The sequence below is a fragment of the Leptonotus elevatus genome, chromosome 6 (assembly GCF_054856555.1).
Source record: "Leptonotus elevatus isolate MCC_2025b chromosome 6, RoL_Lele_1.0, whole genome shotgun sequence".
Classification (NCBI taxonomy): Eukaryota; Metazoa; Chordata; class Actinopteri; order Syngnathiformes; family Syngnathidae; genus Leptonotus; species Leptonotus elevatus.
Genome location: NC_141244.1, coordinates 21,834,657 through 21,859,786, shown reverse-complemented (window position 1 = coordinate 21,859,786; position 25,130 = coordinate 21,834,657). Strand labels below are relative to the sequence as shown.

General features: G+C 41.0%; 1 protein-coding gene and 1 long non-coding RNA gene across 6 annotated transcripts in view; one reads left to right on the top strand and one right to left on the bottom strand.

The window, feature by feature from the left end:
• The window catches only part of LOC147172734 (uncharacterized), a 52,343-nt gene that overhangs the window by 13,506 nt on the left and 13,707 nt on the right, over positions 1 to 25,130 (bottom strand). Inside the window, exon 3 of the long non-coding RNA XR_015095308.1 lies at positions 21,857 to 22,008. This is a non-coding gene — a long non-coding RNA (uncharacterized LOC147172734). The remainder of the gene's footprint in view (positions 1 to 21,856; positions 22,009 to 25,130) is intronic.
• Positions 10,419 to 24,056, top strand: thrap3a (thyroid hormone receptor associated protein 3a). 5 transcript variants are annotated; one of them, XM_086077522.1, is made up of 11 exons: positions 10,419 to 10,617; positions 16,225 to 16,388; positions 17,594 to 18,484; positions 18,599 to 19,246; positions 19,342 to 19,514; positions 20,490 to 20,601; positions 20,849 to 20,933; positions 21,621 to 21,784; positions 21,902 to 22,040; positions 22,588 to 22,719; positions 22,801 to 24,056. In XM_086077522.1, exons 2-11 carry the CDS (start codon positions 16,252 to 16,254, stop codon positions 23,029 to 23,031), a joined length of 2,712 nt encoding a protein of 903 aa, XP_085933648.1. In that variant the 5' UTR covers positions 10,419 to 10,617; positions 16,225 to 16,251; the 3' UTR covers positions 23,032 to 24,056. The 5 variants fall into 5 exon arrangements, with proteins under 5 accessions (XP_085933648.1, XP_085933645.1, XP_085933647.1 ...); XM_086077519.1 differs by having other exon boundaries at positions 10,421 to 10,617; positions 21,872 to 22,040; XM_086077521.1 differs by lacking the exon at positions 10,419 to 10,617 and adding an exon at positions 15,987 to 16,062 and having other exon boundaries at positions 21,872 to 22,040.

Below are 25,130 nucleotides of genomic sequence, written 5' to 3'. Positions count from 1 at the left end.
AGTCAAGTTGTCAAGCTTCATTTGCTTAGTGTTTGATTCTCAAAATGTGGTTCGCATCGATGGAAGAAACACACCCTACGTACAGATCAGGTTTATTTAAACATTTGCATGACATTTTCAAGGACTGTTTGTTTAATTTGTTTTAGAATTTATTATTAATATAAGTGAAATTAGTATGACATATTTAATTATTAGTAGGACCAACATTTTTGGAGAGGGAAGGCGAGACCCGGCGAGCGCATGAAGCTAACGTAGCAGTCTACATCTTCACTTGCTGACCAAAAGAGTTTTGAATTGCTCCAAACCAGTGAAAATACAAGCTAGTAAGCAAGAGAAGCAAACGTAGCAGTCTTTTTTGTTAACTTTATCCGTTGACAACATTTTTAAAGGGATACTTGACTCATTGAGTCATTTTCAGCAGTAAAAAGTTCTTATTTTGTTCAGAATTAATTTGTTAATACCTTTGCAAACTAATTTTCCACTTGCTGTCGACTGAAGATGACATCAGATGTGCTGAGGAAGTAGGTAACGACCAATTATTACTCAGTTTGCTGACCAAACTCAGAAAACAGGTGAGCCATCGTTGGTCATTTTCAGTCGACAGCAAGCGGAAACATTCGTTTTTAGAGCTATTAATTCAACATGAAAAATTATCTAATTCTGGACAAAATATGAACGTTTTAATGCTAAAAAAGGCTCAATGAGTCAACTATCCCTTTAATAACATCAAAAAGTAGCAGAGGAGAAATTGCGGGTTCTCATGCTAATGTTGCAGAAGCCCTGAGGGAAACAGGCAACTGGAGACTGAAAAAACACGGAATTCTTGTGGTGGTGTTTGGATGCTGAACTGGCAAGATAAATATGCAGAGGTGGCAAAAGCACTTACAGAATGTACTTAACATAACTATGTGAAGACAGACTGTGAGTAGTAGACTCTGAAATGAATGAATTTTTTACTCTCAATTATATACCAATCCCATTTGGATAACTGGCACAATGAAAAAAAATAATACATAAAATAGTTTCCCTCTTCACTTTCATAGTGCTCATATTAGGAAGAAAAAAAAACTAGCATGTGCTGGCTCAAGCTTTTATATCAAAACCTTGTGTCCATAGCTAAGCTAACATTGTGCACAGCTAAAGCAGCTACTAATAACTGGTGGAAAATGCACTCTTACCTCTTTTCAGAAAAATAAAACCTCAAGCAGAGGTAGCAGAAAATATATCTTAGTACTAATACTTTGTTACTGTGCTTGTCAAAAGATGTGTTGACATTATTTCGTTTAACATACATAACATAACATGTAGCCGCAGGGGAGGAAACTTTGCTTGCTTAAGAATAAAACCTTACTGTGTGATATCCCTCCTTAAAGAAAATATGACGAGATTCCTTTTTATCTGTGCTCCTTTTCATCCTTCCGCCTGATCATGTTGTCTATCTAAATAAAAGTCAGCGGGTGGTATAATGTCCCAAAGTTGACCATAGCTCCCACGGCAGCGAGGCCCGTGCAGGCATCTTCGTGAATCAACTGGTTTCGAAGGATGCCATGCACATGTTATCCAGAAGATACAAATGCAAGCTGAAGTGTTTTTGTGACTCACTGTGGTATGCCAAAGAACAATTTTTGGGCTACCCTGCCTCCCGCTTTATTTATACGGCAGTAAGGGTTTGATTGTTGTTTGTTTTCTGCTTTTGTTTTTCCTTGGTACGGTCATGGTAGTGTGCCCCAACATGAACCTCCACAGAAGACATCTGCTTGCATTTAGCTGAACAAAAGGTTCACTTTAATCCCTTCGGGAGGGTCGTCATGATTAAAAAGGAGGGGAAGCAACGGGAACAAACAAGCAAAAATTAATTACAGCTCACAAAAGTGTATTGTTCGCTGACAATTAGCATTACAAAATGTCATGACCAGCCCCAATAAAACAATCTACAATGTGATAACACTTTGCAGTGTTTTCCAAATGCAAGCTTTAGCTCACTAATTTTCAACATTAATGTTTGGATATATGACCTCCAGGACACCAATAGGCCTAATCTATAGTATACGTTTATTGCTAGATATTAAGTTTGAAGAAAGATACCCCCTAAAAGACAGCATCGTAAAAATAACAGTACATTTTACTGTATAGGGCATAAAACTGCTACTTTGAAATTCACAGTTATTACAACTTTCGCTGTGCACGCAATAAAGACAGCAATATATATATATATATATATATATTATTCTTATTTTTTATCAAGGGTTAGAATTAACACGTTAGCTGCTATGTTAGCTTCTGAGCTATGTTAGCTAGTCTACATAGTCACGCTGAACATTTTCCTAGACTGCTTTAAAGCTTATAAAATTGGGAGTCCGAGCACTGAAGCTACCTATACCAAGATTTTACTTCTTTATTGAGAGTTAATCTTCCAGTGTGGTCTGTTCATTACCGTGACGAGCCATGACATTTCTACAAGTTAGCGTGAAAAAATTTAAAAGTCTAAATGCGACGTGTTCACTGTGTGACTGCTCGTGTCTACTTAAATGAAGAGTGTCAACTTGCAGAAATCCACAGCTGCTTGGGCATAAAAAGTTGAAGCGCCTCTTTAATTTGAGAGAGAGAGAGAGAGACCATCTTGGCAGACGAGATGTTCTTTAGTGCGTGCATGTGTTTTGAACCAACCAGAAACAGAACATGTCATACAACTTACGGACCTCCAGAGGGGGGAAATGAAGACAGATGCAAGGAAAATTCTTATTTTTTTGTTACTTTTCAATGTTTATATTCTTGTTTTTTTTTTTTCTCAGATTCTGTGGAAGGTTAACTAATAAAAACAGAAATACAGTCTGTACTTTTTACTTTTACTTCTACTCCATATTCTCTTTTTAGGCAAGTATCTATCTTACATAAGTACATAGTGTGAGTACCTTTGCCGCCTTAGTAAAAGTAAAACTACCGACAGCCCCACAGCTGTGTGGATTTGCAAAGGCTCTAATTTGACCCTTGGTAGACCACAGATAAGGACTACGCCTGATGTAACCCATGCTGGTAAATCGCGAAGGGTCTTTTCACTTTACGTACAAAAACAACTGGGGATGGGTGCTGCTTTTTTTCTTTTTTGTCCCTTTTCTTTTTTTTTTACTGGTGTAACAGATCGCAAGGGAGCAGACTGGCAGTCTCAGCTGTCGTTGTGAAGCCCGTCTTCAACAGCATCGGTCTGGCGCAGCTGCGATTTCCGCATGCATCACCAACTCCCGTGAACGTATCACAAACACACGTTTCAGAGTTTTCTGTGCATGTCCACATACATTGAAATACTGCCAACGTCGCTTGAGATTGGTTCAAGAGTCAAAAACAATTAATACTTGGGAAAGACAAAGAAAGCACATTTCTCGAACGCCTACATTTTTGTCTCATAATTTGTAATAACTGGATGATGTCACAACTCTTGCAAAATTCAGAACAGTTAATAACATTTTTATGACAGTGACCGATTTCACTCTTAAACTAATTCTTCCAAATATCATGAATGAAATATTGGTATAATCACCTCCTAACCCAAATCAGGCCCAGACAGCCAGTCTCTACAACCCTCTACAGCCTCATTAAATCCTAAATCCAAAACCTGAGAGGCTGCAAACGACAAGCAGCCACTGGGCCAACGGGATCCGGTTGCACGGCCCGGGACATGTTTGGGAAGATGCCGCAAAAGGTGTAGCGTGGCCTACATGACCTCTACTTAGTGCAGTTCATTTGTTAGGCGATGAGTGGCATTGGTAGGTTCTCTACCAATAGCACCTGCTGCCCGGCCTCCGGATGAATCGGTCGTAAATCTGACGGCGTTATGAGGAAAATGGCAGCGACGCGAACTTAGCCTTTTGCTCCAGTGGGCTCAGGGTCACACATTTGGCTTTGCATTGCAAGCTTAGTTATTCCCATTGACAAGTCTCCAAGGTCCTCATTCAATAGAACTTCCACTATGGAGATCTTTGGGAAACAATTCTCCCACTTGATGTATTCTGACTGACCACTCCTGTTCTTGTATTATGAGACTTGACACAGTGACACTCGATTTAGATGTGGACAGTTGTCAGAGACTCTTAAGTAGGGGGCTTAGGACTCAAACTCAGTTGAAAGCGGAAGGCCAAGGACAGTGAGGAAAAACTATTCCGAGGGAAAGGCTAGGGATTGCAGTATTTCTCCCGTGCGGAGAATATTCTGGCAAGTGCTTGGAGAGCTAAACCAACTGCAGCCATCATAGAGACAGAGGAGAGAATGAGAGATTGTACAGAACAGGCGCAATGCAGTATGTAAGAGCTTCGGACTAACGTGGCATTCGCTGTCACACTTGTGATAATCATAAAAGAGTTACTACTCGGAACAGAGGGTACAAGAACAGCTTAATGTGGGCACATGCTGCTTTGCCATATCGAAATACAAAAAGTTTCCATTTTAACTGCACCTCGGGAAAGCCATAGGTCATCGATGTAAATTTACATATGCAGTTAGCGACCACAGCACACCTGTCTTTCAGCCAGAGTAAGACACTCTAGACCAGTAGTGGGCAAACTCGGTCCTCAAGCAGGTTTTGGAGGTTTCCCTGCTGCAACGCAGCTGATTCCAATCAACAGCTTTTGCAGAGCTTGCTGATGAGCTGATCGCATATCATCAGCAAGCTCTACAGAAGCCTGATGCTGATCCCGATTATATGATTCAGGTGTGTTGGAGGAGGGAGACATGGGGGAAAAAAGGCTTGTGATGCAACATTTTATTAGTTAGTCCAAGCAAAGGTTTGAATACTGATTCCTGTGGGGTACGTAATAAGTTGACAGCCTTCAATAAAAATATGTCGTTAAAACCAATTCCTTCAGTTTAAACTGTCACAATAGATTCATCATGAGGACACCCGTTCATGAACATAGGCGGCGAAAGTGCAAATGATACTGGACATGCCAAATGCATGTTTGGGACAGAGGGTCCTCACTATTTGGTTTTAAGGAATTGCACACTCGTAAAGCCACGCTCTACTTTCATCTCCTCATTTGCCCACTAATCAAAGTGGGCTTTGCTCATAATCGCGGCTTTGTTGGGAGCCGTCTTCAGTTTCCCAAATGTTTCATACTGACGCGTGAGTTTTGACGAGCGAGGGTGCGATCCAAGCCCTTGGCCGAAATATGGAGAAGGTGATAACAGACTTTGGCCAGGGTGTGCGTGGGTTGTGTGGTCACGGAGGCTCTTTGGAGCCACGGGGCAGCTGCCTCTGCGTGCGCGCTCATCTCCGTAACCCCCTCTTGTGATGACAACAAAGAGGACAAGCGAGAGACATCAATCTTGCATTTTGACAGGTGTCAGATGACCCGACAGTTGTGCAATCGAGAAGACGGAGGTGGCAGGGGCCAGTGTCTTTCAATACTTTCCAAACGCAATCCTTGATAGGGAATTGCGTGCCAAAGAAATGCCAAAGCCAACAAGACAACAAACTTTAAAATATAATGGCCGTCAACACTTCCTTGGTTGAGCGGTGATGAATGATTTCAAGTTTAATCGGTAATCTGTTTCCACATTGGTTATCTTAACTGGATTTTCCTTGCATGCTGTTTCGTGTCTAAGGTCCAGATGGAAAGATTTTTTTCACTCTTTAAAACAAATGTTTGGGTTGTTTTAAGAGGGATTTACTCAATCTGCTTCAGAAATCGTATTTGTTAAACCTGCTCAATAGTTACGATAACTAGTCATTGTGTGTGGTTAACGCCAAGTTCGGCTGAGCCACAGCTCAGCGATTGTGACGTGCTACAGAAAAACACGATTAGGTAGCAACCTGTAAGCTCATGCTAGTTCTTCTTTGAATTTAATTAGTTTGGATACCATCTTGAGTACACAACAGTAGCACAAGTCATATGAGGACTCTCTCTCACATTTTAAAAATCTGTTAAAATGTTGAAAATCGGTACGTGCGTACCCTGCTGAGCAAAACAGTTTTTTGCCATTTAAAGAAAGCTTAAAAAAAATACTACCACCACCAACAAATAAAGTACCTTTTTCAAACAATTGACTCTTTTCTTCGGATTAAATGATGATTCATGGCACAGCCAGTAAGAGACGCTTGGATATTTACAAGCAGTAACAACAACCAGATGCTCCAAAACAGAGGTCGTTTGACATAAAAGGGAAGGATTTACCACACAGCCAGTTTGATTCTGCTCTCCAGAGACCCTGTGCAAGTTTTCACCTGATTATACAACATTCTATTGTTGCAACTGCAGTAGCAAGACTTCTTGGCAAAGGTTGTAGAAGTACTCACACTGTGGACTAATAAATACAGATAATTGTGTAAAAAAAGTAGAAGTACGGATTTAACTCCTGTACTAACTCCCCTAAAACAAAATAAATAAAAAGTGTATATTGTACTACTATAAATGTACTTTACAACAAAAGTAAAAACGATGTTTTCAAATGTAACGGGTAAAAAAAAAAAAGTCCACAGAAAAAACAACTAATGCACGGAACTTCGCACCACTGCCCAAGACAATGTCCCTCAAAGGAGTTGAGTTACGAGGTGCAATACTGAAAGACCGTTAGCAAGTAGACTGACACCTCCAACAGGTGGCGAGGATGCAAAGTGGAGGGTGTGCAGTGTTGTGAACTGGTTTATCCAAACACAAGAGAGAGACTGAGATGGTGTCAAGGGGACTTGCTGAAAATAGCCGAGAGTGGCGTCACCGGCGTCCAGACAGCAGGCAGGTTACTGGTCCACTGACATGGATCAAAGTTTGATTGTAGATGCTGTATGGAGTCAAGGTCGCACACTTAGGTCCACACATGACATTCTTAACTAAGGGGTCAAACGGTTTAAAGGCGTACAGGCAGAGGTGGGGGATTTGAGTCACATGACTTGACTCGAATCCGATAAAAGACACCAATTTTAATTTTTGGTCAAGGCAACTTTTCACCTCTGTATGTCTTCTGTTCTTTAAATGTACTGTCTATGATCAATCTTGTGCGGTTTTAAACTTCCACGGGTTCGACATCCCCCATGACCCTTCTAAGACCAAGGTGGAAACGCAGACAGTTCTCTGGATTGTTTGGAAATCCCTGTTGTACGTTTACATGCAGGCAACAACCCTCTTGCAGTCCTCAACCTTCAGGGTGAAAAAAAAAGGATTTTTTTTTTCATGTCAAAATTGAAAGGGTTAAGAAACAAAAACTGCCATTTTGGTGAAGATATTGCTCTTGTACAAACATGACCTAAGTTCAGGAAATGAGAAAAGACTTTTGAAATCCATCTATCTGCTCTACTGGATATCCTGTTCCGGACAGAGGGGGGCACAGTCAGCTTCGCAGGAAAATCTGATCATGTTTGAATGATGGCGAGTTCTTTGTTTGTTGATGGACTTTATAAACGAAGGGAAGATGGCAGGATGTGGCGCAAGCTATCAGCAGCGGCATTTCCAATGCAAATACACACAGTGGCCGTTTTTTTGTTCTCCATGAAACATTAGCCTCGGGTGCAGACAAAATGAGTGCAAGCATTTGCCACATTGAACACACCATATCAGACTTTCCTGCAGCGTAAACACAAACCGTAATGACTAATTAAAGCTTCAAGCATGGTGGTCTCTCTTGTTCAGTCTGTGAATTTTGTCTGGCTTTGTTGTGATTACTTGTCATACACGAGGCATCAATCTAATCATTTCTAAACCACTTGTACTCATTAGGGTGAATGAACGTGTGAAACAAAGGGAAACATTTGAGCCTTGGCAGGCTTTGTCGAGTTCAATCATTACGTGTCCTGATCCTTTGTTCCTATAGGGGGTCCACGGTTTACGATGGAGTTCTGTTGCTACGGCGGCGTCAAGATTAAAGTGGAAATTTGCATTTAAAAAAAAACACCCTAGTTCCAGTATGCTGTACTTACTGGGAAAAGAGAGTCACACTATACGATCAAATAAATCTGAAATCAGATTTTCAATGTTGGTGATATGTTCTTCCTTATTATTATGATTAAGTTCTGAAGTTGTGTCTCTCAACATAATTGCAACCCTGTCACTTTTTAGCCATCTAGAAGAGAAACAAAACTGAGCGAGGAGAAATTACGGTACATCATTAACGGTTATCGGCTCTGATCTTGGGCAGACTTTAGGCAAGTTTTCTCTTCTATTTTTCATAGTTTTTCTTTGTTTTCAGTCGTGATAGTGTGTCACACAAACCAATGCAACCCTGTCACATATATTATCCAGCATAGCAGCTAACAGATGCTTGAGCGAAACCTTTTAACATTAGCATGATTTACTAACATGTTGCTGCAATTACAGTAACACAAAATTTAAATGAGTTGGCAAGTACAATTTGAACAACCTAGGTGAACGGCGTTAGCCACCGCGTAGTGCAGACGTAGCATCAACAATATGAAGAACATTCCACAGGAAGTGCACATGAACTCCGAGCACTGCATTGAATGGCCAATGGAGAAGCAAATGAGCCAGGACGATGACAAGAAGAGAAGCCGACCAAAACGTTTATACCGCAGACTATTAAACACTGTTACAACGCAAGCGTTCTCAGCCTCCATTTAGACGTCAACTGATAAGCTTCCGCACTTTATAAAACATAACCCGATGAAAAGAATGTGTGTCGGCAAAGCAAATCCCCTTGTCAGCATCAATATGGCGACTGTTTTAACGACAAACACGTCCATGTTTTTTGGGCAATCTAGAAAATCCCTTAATAGAGGTCTCGAATGACAGAAGTCAGAATTGCAACCGCCGCTTCCTCATAGGGCATTCAGGAATGGGAAAATTACAAACATCCAGCCATTTTCTATAAACGTGTCTTCATTACGGAGCTGGAGTTGATGCTAGCTGACTTTTGGCGACAAGTGGTGTACACCCTGGACCCTGAATCACCAATTCCACTCCTCGAGGTCCTGAGCTATGCAGGTTTGAGATATTTCCGCCTACCAACACACCTGATACTAACGATCAGGATCGTTATCGGGGATGCTGATGAGCTGATTATATGAATCAGATGTGCTAGTGGGCGGAAACATCTCAAACTTGCAGGACTCTGGACCTCGAGGACCGGAAATGGTGAACCCTGATTTAGAGATTTCAGTGCATCTCCCCAATAAAAGACAATTCCATTCATATCTTAAAACGTATGGTGTGCTAAGATTTAAAAACGGTTATATTTTCAAGTGGAATGATTCGATTTGGTTCTATTCAGTGGGATCACGATTCCCTTCAATATTGTACCGCTCAGTTTGAGAGGGTATGATGCATAACCGGCTGTTCTGCCCTTATGTTCTACCCATAGCAAAATAAAAAATAAAAATACAATTTGCCAGTCTCATGCAACATTTTACAAGCTATACTTTATTAACTACATTAAAAATAAAAACTAATATCATACATTTATAATAGCTTTTTTTTTATGTTTAAGTGTCTTTGAATGCGTGTTTTTTATGATTCCCACCGCCCCGACTATTCATAACATTTAACATAACAGAATTTCAGCTTTTTTTCCAAACCTTTTTATCTTTATTTTTAAATGCTAACTTTTATTATATTATATTCATTTATATTTTTTATTTTAATTTAATTTTACATACTGTATATCTTATACCGTGTTATTGAGAATCGTGAATGGATGTAGTGACATCGTCATCGCTAATATCACACAACTGCAGTCAATTAGCAGTCCTACTTTCATCTGTGGTCCACGAGCTGTTACTTTTTGCTTCCAGCACACAGCAAAAACACTTTTGGCTTCCCACCCGCACACTTTTTGGGGGGAGGATTTTACATGTCGTCCTTGCGGCTGAGTGGCATTCCTGTGGGTGTTTCCTGCCACACAGACAAGACCAGGTTAAGTAAAGTCCTTATTTGCCAAGATGTGTTTATGAAACGAGCCATGTGACAATCATTAAGTCATTCAAATCTATTTTTTCTTCCACACTTGTCAGGTTTTATCAATGTGTGTGTTTGTCCATTTATTAAAGTTTGAAATTTGTGCTTGCATGTTTTCACAGCATGTAGCGTTAGTTTATGTATTTTATCCAACAATATGTTTGCTGTTTTGGGGATAAAAATGCAGGGAATTTCACATTTTTAATTGACTAGTGATAACACTTAATAAATAAAATAAAAATACTATTACTACACAAACTAATACAAACATTGGTAACAACAACGACGGCAACAATGCCTGTCTGAGAAAAGTTTATACAGTGTTTTGTACATGTTTGTAAATTGGGTTTTTTCTTCATTTATTATTATTTTTTTATCTACAATGTATATAAATGCTTACAGTATACATTTTAAATCCCTATCTTTTCAGGCAGTGATGATATTCACACGAACACACCCACGCCAAAAGGGAGCGCACAAGCTACGCCCCCCTTCTCAGTTGCATACGCACATGCATGCATACACGCACGCGCACAGTCCCACAGACACGTGCGCGCGCACATGGGGGCAGCCATAAGTGAGCCAGTTGCGCCTGCACATCACACACACGCACACATCCGCACACACTCTCGCGCAAGGAGCACTACAGTGGGACGACTTTTGACGTTTTTTTTAGATGCTGCCGAATATGAGGCAACGTCAACGCTGAACAAAAAAAAGCTGACCGGTAAGTGACTTCTTCTTCTCCGTTTAGCAGTAATCACTTTGACATAACGTAAACGTTCGGCATGCTGCGATCAATTATGAGATCGTGCGCAGTGATGTGTGAGCGGGCAATTAGAGAGGAGGGTAAAATGATTTATGAAGAAGGCCGCATGACTTTCGCTTTGTAGTAAAGCGCAGTGAGAATGAGCTCCAAGTGAGTTAGTAAAAACGCATGCAGTGGTTCTCAAAAAGGTGGGTGGCGAGTTTAAAAGTGGCCCGCAGGCTTGGTCTGGGTGTTCATGGAGAGCTAGTTAGGAAAATAAATATTTTATGCAAACACCATGTCTTTATAAAAATAATAATAATAATACATTTTCAATTGGCATCATTGTATCACTTTATTCATTTAAATGTATCAATAATTCCATTAAAACATTATACACATATAATTTATAAAAAAAAAAGATTTCCTTTTTGAGTGTGTATTATTTAGTCAATATATATTTTTCAACCTTTCTTTTTTCATTATTATAGTTTTATGACTGAATATTTATATTAGTTTAGTTTTAGCTTTGTTTTTTTATTTGCGCTGTTTTATCAGTTTTGTTTTGTTTTAAAAATTGTCATTTTGAATTTCTGCAATGTGTTGTTTTTTTCCTTCAAATTTATAAATTTATTTATTTTAGGCTTCATTTTAGTAGTTTGCATTTATAATGTCATCAATGTTCAAATGACATTAAATATATTTTTGGGGGCAATTGTAATTTTAACTTTGACTATTACTTTTTAATTATTGACTTAATGATTGTGGAAAAATTGTGGAACATTCAAACAAAGTTTCAATTCAGTGGACTGCTTCAAGTTTGTTTTATCAGGCTGTTATTTTATCAGAAAGTTGTGAGTGCAAACTTCACCCACTCCATCTACAGAACAAACAGTCACATGGTCAAATATAGTCCCAGGGATTGTAATTTAAAAAAAAATAGTTTATATATAAATTTATAAATCCAAATGCTTCAGGTTTTGTGGACAGGGAAATCTATTCTTGGGGTCCACTCATGTCACTTTCTCTTGCAGGATTCAGTTTGTTTTTCTTTGATAAACAGCAGCTGTCCATGACAACACACACATGCACAAAATGATAAGGAGTGTCTGTATTTACATATGCTGGTAGACTTGAGGTATATTAATGTGTTTTCATTTTGCCCCGGTATCCTGTTGCGGTTGCTCATATGATAAACATAAAACCAATGAGAGTCTGTAACATTGAGCTCATTGCTTGAGAGAGGCAACACTAACTGCACACTAAATTACAAAACAAAGGCCTTGACAGAAAGTTAAAGGTAATGATCGAGCTTCTCACACTGTGCAATTGTGTTGCTGTCATTACGCTGAAGTCCCGTAGGTGTCAGAGGCGTTTGTTTAATGTAGTCGCCAAGTGTCAAAGCAAATCAAGAAGAAGGCATTTCAGGACTTTAGCCCCATCTTGTGGCATCTTCGATCATTATAGAGAACGCGAAAATGTGATTTTAAGCAAAAAGCTCATGATATGTTTTGCACACAAAAAAATGTGACAATGTCAATTTGTGAATTGCGAAGTTTACTGTACAGCATTTTCATTCGCATGAACGGGGATCATTTTGACAAAGTTGTCAAAGAAACACCATCGTTTTTGCTAGGTTGTTCTTTAAGTGCAATCAAAATGAGTTTAAAAGACGGCCTCCCCCGACCCTTTTGGTTAACACCATCTTATCTCCATGCAGACTACAAGGCCCAAAGGGAAAACGCAAATGGCAACTGTGCATATTTTGCAAGTATAAAGCTATAACTCATCGCCGGCCTGTTGCCGGCAGACCAAAATAGAGTTAGCCCTACTTCAGCTGATGGCGTCCTTCTCGTGTGCGAACACGGCGACGACAGTTGCGTTGGGAAGTGAGTCAACGCAAGGATGGCTGTCTGACACTCGGCTGTACTTTATATCTCGCAACCCGTAAAAACAGAGTCATTATGCAGTTGTGGGAAGGTTTGAATTGAAGGGAATGAGAAATCACAGTCAACAACGGTCAAGGAACATGACGTTTTGAGGTTACCACAATAATGTTTTTTGTTTCATTGTTATATGAATCCGATATGTTATATATATCGATAGACTGTGGCACTTAGAAATACGGGTTACGTCGCCGTATCCTGTTAGGCAGGATCTTTGAGTGTTACAGAAAGAACACAGCTGAGGTTTTCAGAGAATAGCTGAGGATAGGTTCCACAAAAAAAAACTCAAAGAGGTAAATTTGTGAATAGCGATACGATAAATCAGTTTACGGTGGTACTGGCATTGAATTCAGGTTAAAAAAAAAAAGAAGTCTGTTGCGACACAGGACCTCCTCTGAGTTCTAAGCAGAACTCAACAAAAGGTCAGACTGAAGCAAAGCAGTTGTTTTCGTTTAATAAGGCAAGGAGGAATCCGCATAGCTTATCTTCTCTAAGGCCCTGTTGTCCGTCTTAACCGCCTCAGCGTGTCTTGACAGGGTAGTCAGTGGAAGGGTTGTTGCGTTTCAAAAAACTAGAAATCACTCGAATGGACATTTGCAATGGATTGTTCCAACGACATTGCGGGCAAATGTGATTCCGATTCCCGTCGTGGCATACCGGCCAAAATAATCTAGTCCTTGAATGGAGTGGACTATTTGTTCTCGGGCACTTAGAGCTGCGTATCAAGTTGTAGGTCCATTGTCTTAGAGCTGCGTATCAAGTTGCAAGTCCATTGTTGATTACATGAAATTAAACTACAGCTGTTAGGGTGCCTTTCTATGTAAGGACTATTTAGATCTGCAATGTCTAAGTCCAAGATATACAATGAAGTTATTTTCCAGTGGAGGTCCTGGACGAATAGGAATAGATACAGGAACACCGTTCAAAACCACCTTCACAAAAATCTTTATATTTTCTGGGGTGTAAAACTCTGGACCTATACACCAATCAGACAGCACCTCCTATTAAGTTAGGAGACTCATAAGTCGAGTTGCTGGACCAAGACCTACGTATCATTTAATATGCTAATTCTGATCTGGTTTACAAAACATATAGATTCTATTTTCATCATTTTAAAAAGGTACCCAAGAACATTTTCTTCGCTGGAGTTTAGCGCTTATTATTCATGCTACTGTGATTGTCATCAAGTTGTCAAATGTGAGGTCTTTAACGATCAGTTCTACTGTTGCAAATCCATTAAAAGGTCCTCACAAGTGTTGTAGCGGTATGCGTTTGTGAGCAAATCCAGAGTTGACTGATTAAAAGGCTAAACATGACACAGGCTCCCCTAAGAGGCTAAAATCTCGGTGATTAGGCTGCCGACAGTATGTTGTGAAGCCAGAGGAACAGCTGCACATGGTTATCAATAGAGACCATTGAAACAGACGTCGCAACTCTGGAAGTGAGCTCTTAACGATGTGACAAGGAAGAAGCTATGCTTTGGGTATATATGGTACACATAATGCATAGTCTTGAATCTTATTTCGTACTTTTAATTGCATAAACAAAATGTGGCCACAAGAAGAAAGTGAAGCTGGTGAATCGCTGTTAAATGATGTCCCAGGCAGTTGCCATGATGTTTTGTGAAGACTATTAATAAGCAATTGCGGGGTGGTATGACAACCCCTGATGACTTTGTCCTCCTATTACATGTCAGTGCTGTTCAAACACAACACCAGAAAAACACGTGAAATGCCGTTTTATTTTTTTCAGTAAGTGTTAAACAAATGCAAATGAGACACCCCAGATGGATCGGACAGAAGTAAGAAACTCCAATTCCAGGACTGTGTTGCTCCCGTGTACAGTACACAGGCACCTTCCAGCCTCTGTTACGGCTTGGATATAACTTCAGATGGTGGAATAGGTACAGAAAATATAGTGTAATGGGACACAGGCCATCACTTCTTTAATGATACTACCGCCGAAGGTGGATTACTGCATACATGTGGGAATATATGGATGGTATGACTCCCCTCACACACACCCCCACACACACACACACACACACACAACCCCCCCCCCCCACACACACACACACCCACACCCCACACACACACACACACACACACATTCTGTGTCTGTACAAAAACAGGGAAAAACCAGAAAGCAATTTAAAAGGGTACACCGTGTACCGAGGGAGAGATGATATCGTGGCTCACAGCGAAATGTGCATGTTGTCAGGAGGTATGAGCTGTCTTAGTACCCGGAGACAGAAAGGCCAGAGCTGACACAGATTTGAACCCGTAACTGCGACAGTACCAACCACTGCTATATGTGGCGTACGGAAGAAAGGGTTCTAATTGCAGTTTGCAGAGGAAGCTTATTGTCCGTCTGTTTTACACTTCCTTTTCAACGTGATCCAGATGTTCCAACTACTGTCATGCAAGTGAACATCTCCAAGAGGGCTGCGATATGTAAAGAAGAAAAACAGTCCACCATTTTACTACTGAAAGGAGCACATGTGAATGCCACGCTCTTGAAATATGCAGGCTAAGCTTAGTGGATGATCAGTTGAGGCTGGAGCCTTCAGGAAATTGCACCCTGAAAGCCAATGACAACAAAGTGCCAGGAACAGAGAGAGCAGCGTGTTCGTAGTGCTTATGAAGGAGGAGGAAAAGGAGGGGGTGGAGGCGGGGAGGGGTGAGACAGATCAGTTTTGATACTTTCCAAAATAGTAGCAAGGATATACACTGAGACCACCAATGTGATAGGGCACACAACTTTTGAAATCACAGTCATAAGCAGTCGGTAGTTTCCGTTCTACCCGAAGTCCATGAAGATGACACTGGTGATTTGATCCCTTGCATATTTCAGGACTCTGCCAGAAATTTATAGTTTTGTGTCGTTTGAGTGTTCTGTTATGTTTGGAAAGCTCAACTCAGACTACTATTGCAGATGCCATTGCTTTATACTGTACCACTAGTTTAATGTGGCGTATCAAAAGACACATTTGACAGCAGCGTGTTTATTCTGGACTTGGTTCAAATGAATACCATTGTCACGTGTAATAAATGCAAGCAAATATTCTCATGTTAGGCTGATCTGGTATTAACTTCACAATGTCCAGCCAAGTCAGTGTTTTGGAGCTTGAGAATTCATATCTTCAGATTAGATGACAAAGAAATTACAGACTAGAATGATCGGTTGCGCACAGACCAACTTCAGTTTTTAAACTTGGTGTAAATTACTGTGCAATTTTCTGCAGCATAGACAATGGTGAGTGGTAGAGTGGCAGTCAGGTGACCACAGGAAATCCGCCCTCTACGCAAATTAGGAGCAGTGGCTAAATACGCCCTCTACGCAAATGAGGAGCAGTGGCTAAATAAAAACAGCTTGTGTTTGATGCCTGACACTATTTACACATTGCCTTCCACTGCCTTTAGAGGCTGCTCCTTTATTTTTTTCTTTCAGCAGTTTCATTTACTCTCAGTTGCTTCAGGTATGGCTGTGCTCTCTTATCTTATCTCACCTTAATTTAACCCTAGAATACCACTGAACCCATTCAAGATGTTCTACTTCTCGTTGTCTTACTAGTTTTGTACATTCTAACCTTTTTGAAGAACTCCTGACCGGAATGGAATATTTTACTGTTCTATGAAAGTTTTAGTTGCCTGGCCTGCCAGTGGGGATGTCCAGAGCCACAAGATCAGTCTCTCGGTCTCGGAGCCACTCGAGATCCCGGTCCCGAACGCGCTCTAGATCCCGGTCCACCTCCCAGTCCCGAAGAAGTCGCTCACGATCCCGCTCCAGGAGACATCGTTACAGGTAAATGCCACCTATTTGCATAACTTGTAAAAAATGGTTTTGTTGTGTTTCTTCCTTAGGGTGATAACATTTTATAGCTTTTCCCAATTTATCTTGCCGTTAATCAACTCTCCACTGATTGGTTAGCCCTCATTACCGGCAAGCATAGAGTCAAACAGGAATTGAGTAGAGCCCTCCTCCTCTGTTTGGCCCATGTGACACAGCTGGAGTGTAAGCGCAACTCACTGCCATTAAGTGTGCAGAGCAGCTCAGTGTGCTGCCTTGTGAATCACTCGGTATTCCAATGAAAAAAAGGACGTGGTGAGTTTTTTTTTGTTGCCTTTTATCAATCTTTAATATCTCTTTCATGTCTTTTATGTTGCTGCTGGTTGGGTGCGTTTGTTTATTTTGGCATACTTAGGTGGCTTGTAGAGTTCAGTCGTATCACATTTCCATTGGTGGTGTAAATGAGAGTACAATACCATGCGTTTGAAAAAGTTGGGGGAAAACTCTGAAAACATTTCAAGTATTGAGGTCTACACGAAAAGCTTGAAAGAGAAGATGTTAATGTCTACACCAGATGTGAAACATCCATACATCAAATGTACCAATGGAGAGTCCTAAAACGCGGTTCGTGCACAGATACTCGAGATATACTTTAAGATCATGGCGAGAAAATGCAGACTACTGTATATTTTATGTCGAGGGTAGAGTGGTGCACATAAGAACACCAGAGCCACCATGTGGACTATTGTGACACTACACATTGGTATTCTGAAAGTCCATCTTTTCTGCACTTGAGGTTCTGGACCAGTAAGGACAGAAATGGGAACGTCTTCCGTAACAACGTATTAAAAATATACGTGCACACATAGTATCTGGGGTGATGTATGATTGAACTATCACCATCTTGCTGTTTTTCCCACTTCATTAGTCTCCAAGATCGCAATCAATCATCTCTCTGTTTTTAGGTCATTTCATCATCATCCACAGAGTTTGTAAACACTTTAATGAGCCTATTGTGACAAAGTAGAAAGTTCATACACAAGTTTTTAAATGTAGCGAGTAAAAATGTTTTTAAAAATCATCAGAAAAATGAATACTCAAAGCACGGATACTTGAAGAAGCAACCTTACTTCCAAAGCCCATTAAATGACTATTCCGTATACCAGGCCAGGTCTACAGACCATAACCAGCCTTTAAATGTGATTTTCTTCTTCTTCCAGCTCTAGGTCAAGGTCTCGATCACGGTCCCGGTCAAGATCTCAATCACCATTTTATAACCGCGACAAGAAATACCAGAACAGCCGTGAGTTCCGGGGCTACCAACGTGGCTTCCGGAGGCCGTACAACTTCCGAGGCAGAGGACGGGGCTATTTCTCACGAGGACGATATCAGCGTGGTGGTGGTGGTGGTGGTGGTGGTGGTGGTGGTGGTGGAGGAGGCGGGAGAGGCTACAACAACAACAACAATAATTTTCGTAACAACTGGAAAAATTACAAGCAGAACCCCCAGAAGCAACAAAAGCAGCAGCAACAAAACCAGTCCAGAGGGCGAGCCTACCTTCAGAAATTCCCTCGAAGCTCCCCGCCTCCCGAATATTCCCGCCACTCTGACCGATCCCTTTCTCCATTATCCCGGCAATCTCAGCATTCTAATGCATCCTCTCATGGCTCGTCTCCCAAAGCCATGTTGGTAGCTAATCAGCGTTCCAACAATGCAAAAGAGGAGCTCTTGGCCTCCAAGGAGGCCCAGAAAGAAAGGGAAGATGGGGAGCAATTAGAGGCGGGAGATGTCCAAGAAGGTCAAAGCGGTGGGTCAACTGAGGGGGGCTGGCAAGTCCTGACAGAAGGCAACAGCAGTCCAAAGAAAGTCAGCCCAGAAAATCCTGCTGTCAATGTTCAGAACAGCCAAAACTCAAACCAGGCTGGTACCTCATTCCAGAACCCAAATGACACCAACAATGGTGCCCCCTCTTGGCAGACAGTGTGTACTGCACCCTCTCCCAAAATTTTGTCACAGGAAGCACTAAACCAAATGATTTCCAGCCTTGACATTTTCAAGAGCGAGGAATTCCTAGACGGAGATAAAACGGCCGTCTCCATTGCTTTCAGAAAGTAAGACAAGTTTATTCTTTTGTTATTGATAATCATCAGTTTGCATGCACACAGAGTTGTTGTATGTAAAGTTGCGTTAGATGTGTCTCTCTCTTTTTTGTTACCTTTGTTTAGGTTTCTAAAGGAGCACAATAAAAAACCTAAATCTACTTGGGAAAACAGGAGCACAGATGCAAATGCTGTAGACGAGGATCAATCCAATATAAATGGTCCAACACATGCAGGTGTCACTGAACCACCGTCAAAGCGCTCCATAGAAGACCTGAATGGCAAAGTGGCTTTAAATCATTTACTAAAGGATTCTCCTTCTCCGTCTGATGAGGCGGATGAAGAGATACTCTTCAAGCCACACTCAAAGTCACTAAACAAAGACAGGCTCAATGGGGACATCAACAACTCTAATCCAAAGGTTGTTAATTTGTCCAGAGAGCCATTTGATGAGTGCTTTGATAGATGGCAAAGTGTGGCCTCCTCACAGGGAGCCGACGGTGAACCCAACGCCCAAGGAGAGGAGAGGTACACCGCTCCTAAATCTGCCGCCATTGCTCGACGGGAAATGTTGGGAACATTTGAAGAGCTGGGTTGCAAATCCAGCAAAATATCTAGATCTCCCGCCACGCCATTTTTCACGCCACTGTTGAGGCGGAACTCTGACAGGGAAATGTTTATGATGACAGAGGAGAACTCATCACTGCTGTCCTTGAGAAAACCTGAGACAAAGATCAATGTCAGAATGGATTTCCTTGGAGACAGCTTGATAGGGTAGGCTATAGTCTTCTTGTTTAGACACTTTGCTATAAACCCTTTGCTGTATGTATAATTGATTTGACTAACACAATAATTTCTACTGTGCTCAGCGCTTCCGAGATTTTAGCTCAGGAACGACAGTTGTCTCAGGACCTCGTGCTATCCTCTAAGAGGGGCCAAGAGTTCCGCTCCATTTTTCAACACGTTCAGACTGCTCCGTTGCAGAGAGCTCCTTCCGAGCTGTTTGCTCAGCACATTGTGGCCATCCTGCACCACATCAGAGGTGAGAGGATTGAAGTTTAATCCATTGTGTTTACATTCTAGGATTGTTTGCAAAAACACAATCTGGAAGTCATAAATACTTTTTCACAGTGTCTGTCAAAGCCGTCACTTTTCGCTTGCTGTTGTGTATGGAAGTTACAGACATGATGAACCTTCCGGACTTCTATGTTAAGGCCTAGATACACCAATCCGACGTTGGCTAAATGTGACCGATGCCTACCCCCTGTGGCATCGGCATGTCGCATAGAAAAATTATGTAAATACACACCGCACCGACCCCGCTTATTACGTACCTTCAGCACATGCACGAGAAGTAATTCCCCTCCATTCAATCGGCGGCAGCAATCATTATTCCTAAAGGCAGCCAGAAACCTCTTTACGGGGGTGGGATATAAAATTGTAAACAATGCATACTGGTTACTTTTACTAATTACAAACAGTTGCTATTCTTCTTGTTTTGACTCTATTGTTTTGATCAGGTCATGTTCAATAAAACATACATGATTAATGTAACTGCATTGGATTCAATTATATTTTTTCCGCATTAATACTTCTGAGAATGTCTTCCATATAAAAGTAAAATTGGTAGTAAAACTGCATGAAATCCTTAACTGAAATCGAAAATGAATGTGAATCGTGAATCAAATCGGGTTCTTCTGAATTGAATCAAATCGATTTTGGAAATCTGAATAGATACCCAGCCCCAGCCGGCCCAACGCTGTCCGACTCCTGACGTCGGATTGGTGTGTCTAGGTCTTTAGTTAAACATCAAGGACCACTGTATACAGATGCAGTGTAAAAAGAGATTGGTTTTAGGTCTATCCTCCTCTGTGAAGCCTTACAGGAAGTTTAAGTGCAAAACAATAATGGTTGCTAACTTGCGTTACTTATTCCAGAAAAACTGACGTGGTATAGTGTTGCCTATTTTATGCAGAACGTTAAAGGAGGAAGAATAATGCCTTCACTCTTTACGCAGCTCAGCACTTTGTGCCTTCCCGAATGACTCTTAACGAGCGATTCACCATGTACCAAAGACAAGCTGCAGAGAGGGAGAGCATGAAGCTGAGAAAAAGCCCAGAAATTCACAGGTAGAGTCACCCTTATGAGTGAACAACTCTCACCCTTCAGTGTGCTGTGGCTTCACCTCCTATTTTAAAAGCAGCCTTCAGGTATTTCTCTCCACTGTCCTACCTGAACTGTTGTTTGTTTTCTTTTTGGTTGGAGGTCAGTTCTTCATTCTTCATTGTCCTGTCGGATGTTGTCTCCATAGGCCAGTGTGGCTAACAAATCACACTGCATGGTGTCTTAATGGTTTTGTTGTGTCATCCCTTGCAGGAGAATTGACGTATCACCAAGTGCTTTTAAGAAACACTCACAGATTTTTGAGGCAATGAAAAGCCCAGAGGATGGCACTAACAAGGTGACTGAATATTTTGCACTTTGACGTATAAACCGGGCAAACAAAACGGCAAACCAGTGAGCAAGCCAGATGCCTTTAGAGTGCTCGCCCTCCCATGAATGAATGACAATGTGGCATTTTGACTTTCTGTTGTGAGTTGGGTATTATGTTGGCACAAGCCTAACTGAGGCTAATGAATAAGATAAAAGTCAAAACGTGGATGCCGCTGTGCCCAAGCTGTTCAAGGGACTAATTGTCTTTGTAAGTATCAAAACAATGGAAATATCTAAAAAGAGCAAGAAATTGCAACTCTAATTTCAACACTAAAATTATATTTTTATACCAATGCATAAATATTGTTTACAACTTAAACTCAAGGCTGGTAAATCCTGAGTGTCTTGTTTGAATTAGATAATACATGACTGTCCTACATAGAGAGTATATTTAATTACGACCCGAACCTGTAAGGAGATTTGCGGGTAGTCCATATCCATGCGATGCTGTTGAGTAGTCTAATTTCTCTCCATGAGCACCTGAAGGAATCATGTTGTTTTAAAATAATCCTAACCTTGCCAAGCTTTGAATGAAGACCATAAATGCAATTGCGCTACCAAAAGCTAAACTTATTTTTACTGGACAGTTTAGTTGTGTTCACACTTACCTAGCTCTTGTTGCCATAGACAGTCTGTTCTGTTTTGCATTGCTCAGGATGTTGGGGAAAAAACGAAGGGTGACGCGATGGACCTGCGCTTGGATATCGAACGGCGTAAGAGATACTCTAGCCGCGAGAGAGATTACGATCAGGACGGGGTTGGAGAGTCCCCAGACACTAGTCAAGAGAAATCTCAGGAAAAGTTCTCCAAGAAATCAAAGTATGTGCAACAGCCCCATCCTTTTGAGATTTTCCAATAAAACTGTGAAATATTGCTGGAATGTGCACGTACCATTTCCGCTTGTAGGATCAGTGAGAGCAAGTGCTCTCGCTCCAGGTCGTCTTCCTCATCGTCCTCCTCCAAGTCCCATGTGGATGATGTGCCCAAGTCCGAAGTAAAAAAAGACGGCTTTAGCAGGGCTCGGCTTGCGCCGACGGAGACGTCTGCGGAGAAAGAAACACAGTGGAGAGAATTTGTAAGTTTCAGACTATTTTGATAACTAGGGCTGATGATGGCCAATTCTAAACACTTCCGTCATTCTTGTCATGACATGAGCCCAATCACGACCAAAAACTATGTGCTTTAAGCAGCCTCAATAGCAGTCAAGTCCCGGTCAAAGCACGGGTCCTTTTTAATTTTCTTTCATAACTTCACGTTTCTGCCCTTGCTTTCCTCTCTGCTAATTCACACCTGAGAATAGCGCTTTAAGCGACCTCACCAAGTGGCCGAGCATCAGTCAAATCGTTGGTTGGCTTGATAGGTGGAATTATATAGGCAAGCAAAAAAATTGGAATTGGAATACCGCCAACAGGTTCTAGAAAGAAAACAGTTTTCTATCAGCATCCCTCAAGGCACCAGTGTCTGAGGGAATTCTGCAATTCCAAGACTGGGGATAGACAAGTTTTAACACCCTAAACCGTGTTATAGTACGGAGATTCAGTAATCAATACAATCAATTCATTGCCCAGCCCTAATGAAAACCCCCCAAAATTGGAGCTTGAGCAAATGCATTTCTATTGTAGCAAGTACGATTTCGTGGAAGGGGATGGAAGAGGGGCAACTACCAGGGAGACTGCAATCCAGACATGGTAGGAGCACCCAAAAACCAAGAATGGGACCAGGAATGTCCCCCAAAGAGCAGAACATACTACTTGGTAAGACATGTTTCTTCCCACACTCATCTTAATTGTCTTGACTATTTAACAACTGTTATGTATTTCCATCTGTTAATCTAGCACGATGACAGAGATGTCGAGGTAGAAACCAGCAAGTGGATGGACAACAGAGAAGGGCGAGGACGCGGCGGAGGTGGATTTTCACGTGGACGGGCAAGGTTTATCATACGAAAAGCCAACGGCGGAGGGCCGAACATCACATGGGCCCAAGATAAGTTCCAGGTCAACGGAGAGAAAAACGCCATGCTTGAAGATCATACAGAACAGCATCAAAAAGACGGAAATACCTGAGCGTCAACATCTTAAGAGACCGTTTTCTTATGAGATCCGATTTGTATCCACTGGAATATTTGACAAACGTAGATTCCAGAGCTTTTACATCTGATTTAACTTCTTACAAGATGACTCACTGTTACTTGGTAGATTACTGTTTCACATACCTTCTCCTGTTTTAGTCTCACTTTACAAAATGACTGGTGAACTTTTTGCATGTCAGTACAAAAAAATACCCTGATTTGTGCCTTGAACTTTTTACATTGACACGAGCCTTTTAAAAGTCAAGACTGCACAAGCTCGGAGGAAAAGTTCAAAATAAAAAACACATTTATGCCTTAAACTTTTAAATAGTAAGACACGTCATGCTTTTTGAAGCTATATAGTTGAGTCACATGTGGATTTGAGGGTACTTAGGAACACTGTTGGCCTGGATCTGACAAAGGGACCAAATTGCAAAGGGTCATCAAAAAGTCAGGTCATCTATCGGATTTACAGTATTTCAGCATGAAGCAAACTACTTGGGCTTTTATGACAGTCTTCACATTTTGAAATTCTGTTGTTCACAGTAGGAGCTTTAGCTAACTTGATGTTGGAAAACTATTTTACATTTATATGTACAATTGGAGTTTTGTGGTCATTAAGCAGGATCCACATTTAGCATATAATTTGCAAACATTTCTCTAGACGATTAAAATGTCAAACATGTTTTACACTAGAAACTGTAAGAACATTAAATAAGAAATTAGCATTTTTGTTTGCAGAAGTAGATCAATTAAAATAGTTTGTTTACACAAGCAGACTCTGGCTTCCATAGTATACGCAGGGTGTTTACATGAAATTTGGGTTATATTTATAAGAACTATAAAGAGGTTTCAAAAATTGTGATGAATAGTCTCAGATGTGTAAAAGTGACAATCAGTAGAATTTGCGTTCACCTGGTGTGCTTGCTTGTGTTACTGGCTCTATAATAATCTGTTACGCGGGTGTATGTGTTTTTGAAGACGGTTTTATTAAATGACACTGATGACAATGAAGCTCAATTTAATGTCTCTTAATTGCATTGGCTCATTCATTCACAAGAAAAGTGCATGGAAATTTCAGTAAGATAGAGATTTTCTTTGCGTTTCTAATTGTCAAAGTTATGTAGGATATTAAAATGATTCGAACTGAACCATATGGTTACCATTTGAGTGCTATATTCTGAAAACAAGCCAAATATGGCTGGAGGACTGTTGCAGTTATCAATTAAGAATTTGGTTGATTGTGTTGAATCAACTGAATGCACAATGCGTTGCTGCTGATTTACTCTGAGCTTGTTTGTTGTCCAAGTTGAGCTACAACCACACTAACTCCTGATATGGCAACTCCTCCAGCTAACAATGATAATAAAACAGGAATTCATAACGTCAGAGAGCAATTCTCCCATCCCATGAATAACACAAAAACAAATTTTCCCATGGTCATTCAAAGTTTTTTTTTTTTTTTTAGGATAGTTTGAAAGTGCAGGTCCAAGTACCAGATTCCCAATTCATGCCTGTATCTTCTTTCCATGTATAATTTCTATGCTTTCACAGTGGCTTTGATTTATAGTGGCTGTTTAGAATGTGTTTATTTGGTTTGGTTGGGCAGTCGGGGTGTATATAATAATAATAATAATAATAATAATAATATTAATAATAATAATAATGAATCAGATTTATATAGCGCTTTTCTAGACACTCAAAGACGCTTCATAGAGGAATGGATACATTATTTATGCACTCACACATTCACACTGTGGTGGCGGTAAGCTACTTAAGTAGCCACAGCTGCTCTGGGGCAGGCTGACGGAAGCGTGGCTGCCAGTGTGCACCTACGGCCCCTCTGACCACCACCAAACATTCGCACCACCAGTGTGAGAAGCACTGGAGGCAATGTGTGCAAAGTGCCTTGCCCAAGGACTCAACGACACATGACTTGGGGAGAGCGGGGATCAAACAGCCGACCTTCTGGTTACTGAATGACCGTCTTGACACCCTGAGCCACGGCCGCCACACATATCCATGTCACCGATCGGTGTATTCCTATGACGTCAATCTGGCATTGACAGGGTCTAGCCAATCTGCACATTTATG

Coding starts and splice junctions, on each gene's coding strand:
- thrap3a (XM_086077519.1), top strand. CDS start 16,252: ATGTCCAGAGCCACAAGATCAGTCTCTCGGTCTCGGAGCCACTCGAGA. Junction 22,041..22,587: donor AAACACAGTGGAGAGAATTT/GTAAGTTTCAGA, acceptor TTTCTATTGTAG/CAAGTACGATTTCGTGGAAG. Junction 22,720..22,800: donor AGAGCAGAACATACTACTTG/GTAAGACATGTT, acceptor CTGTTAATCTAG/CACGATGACAGAGATGTCGA.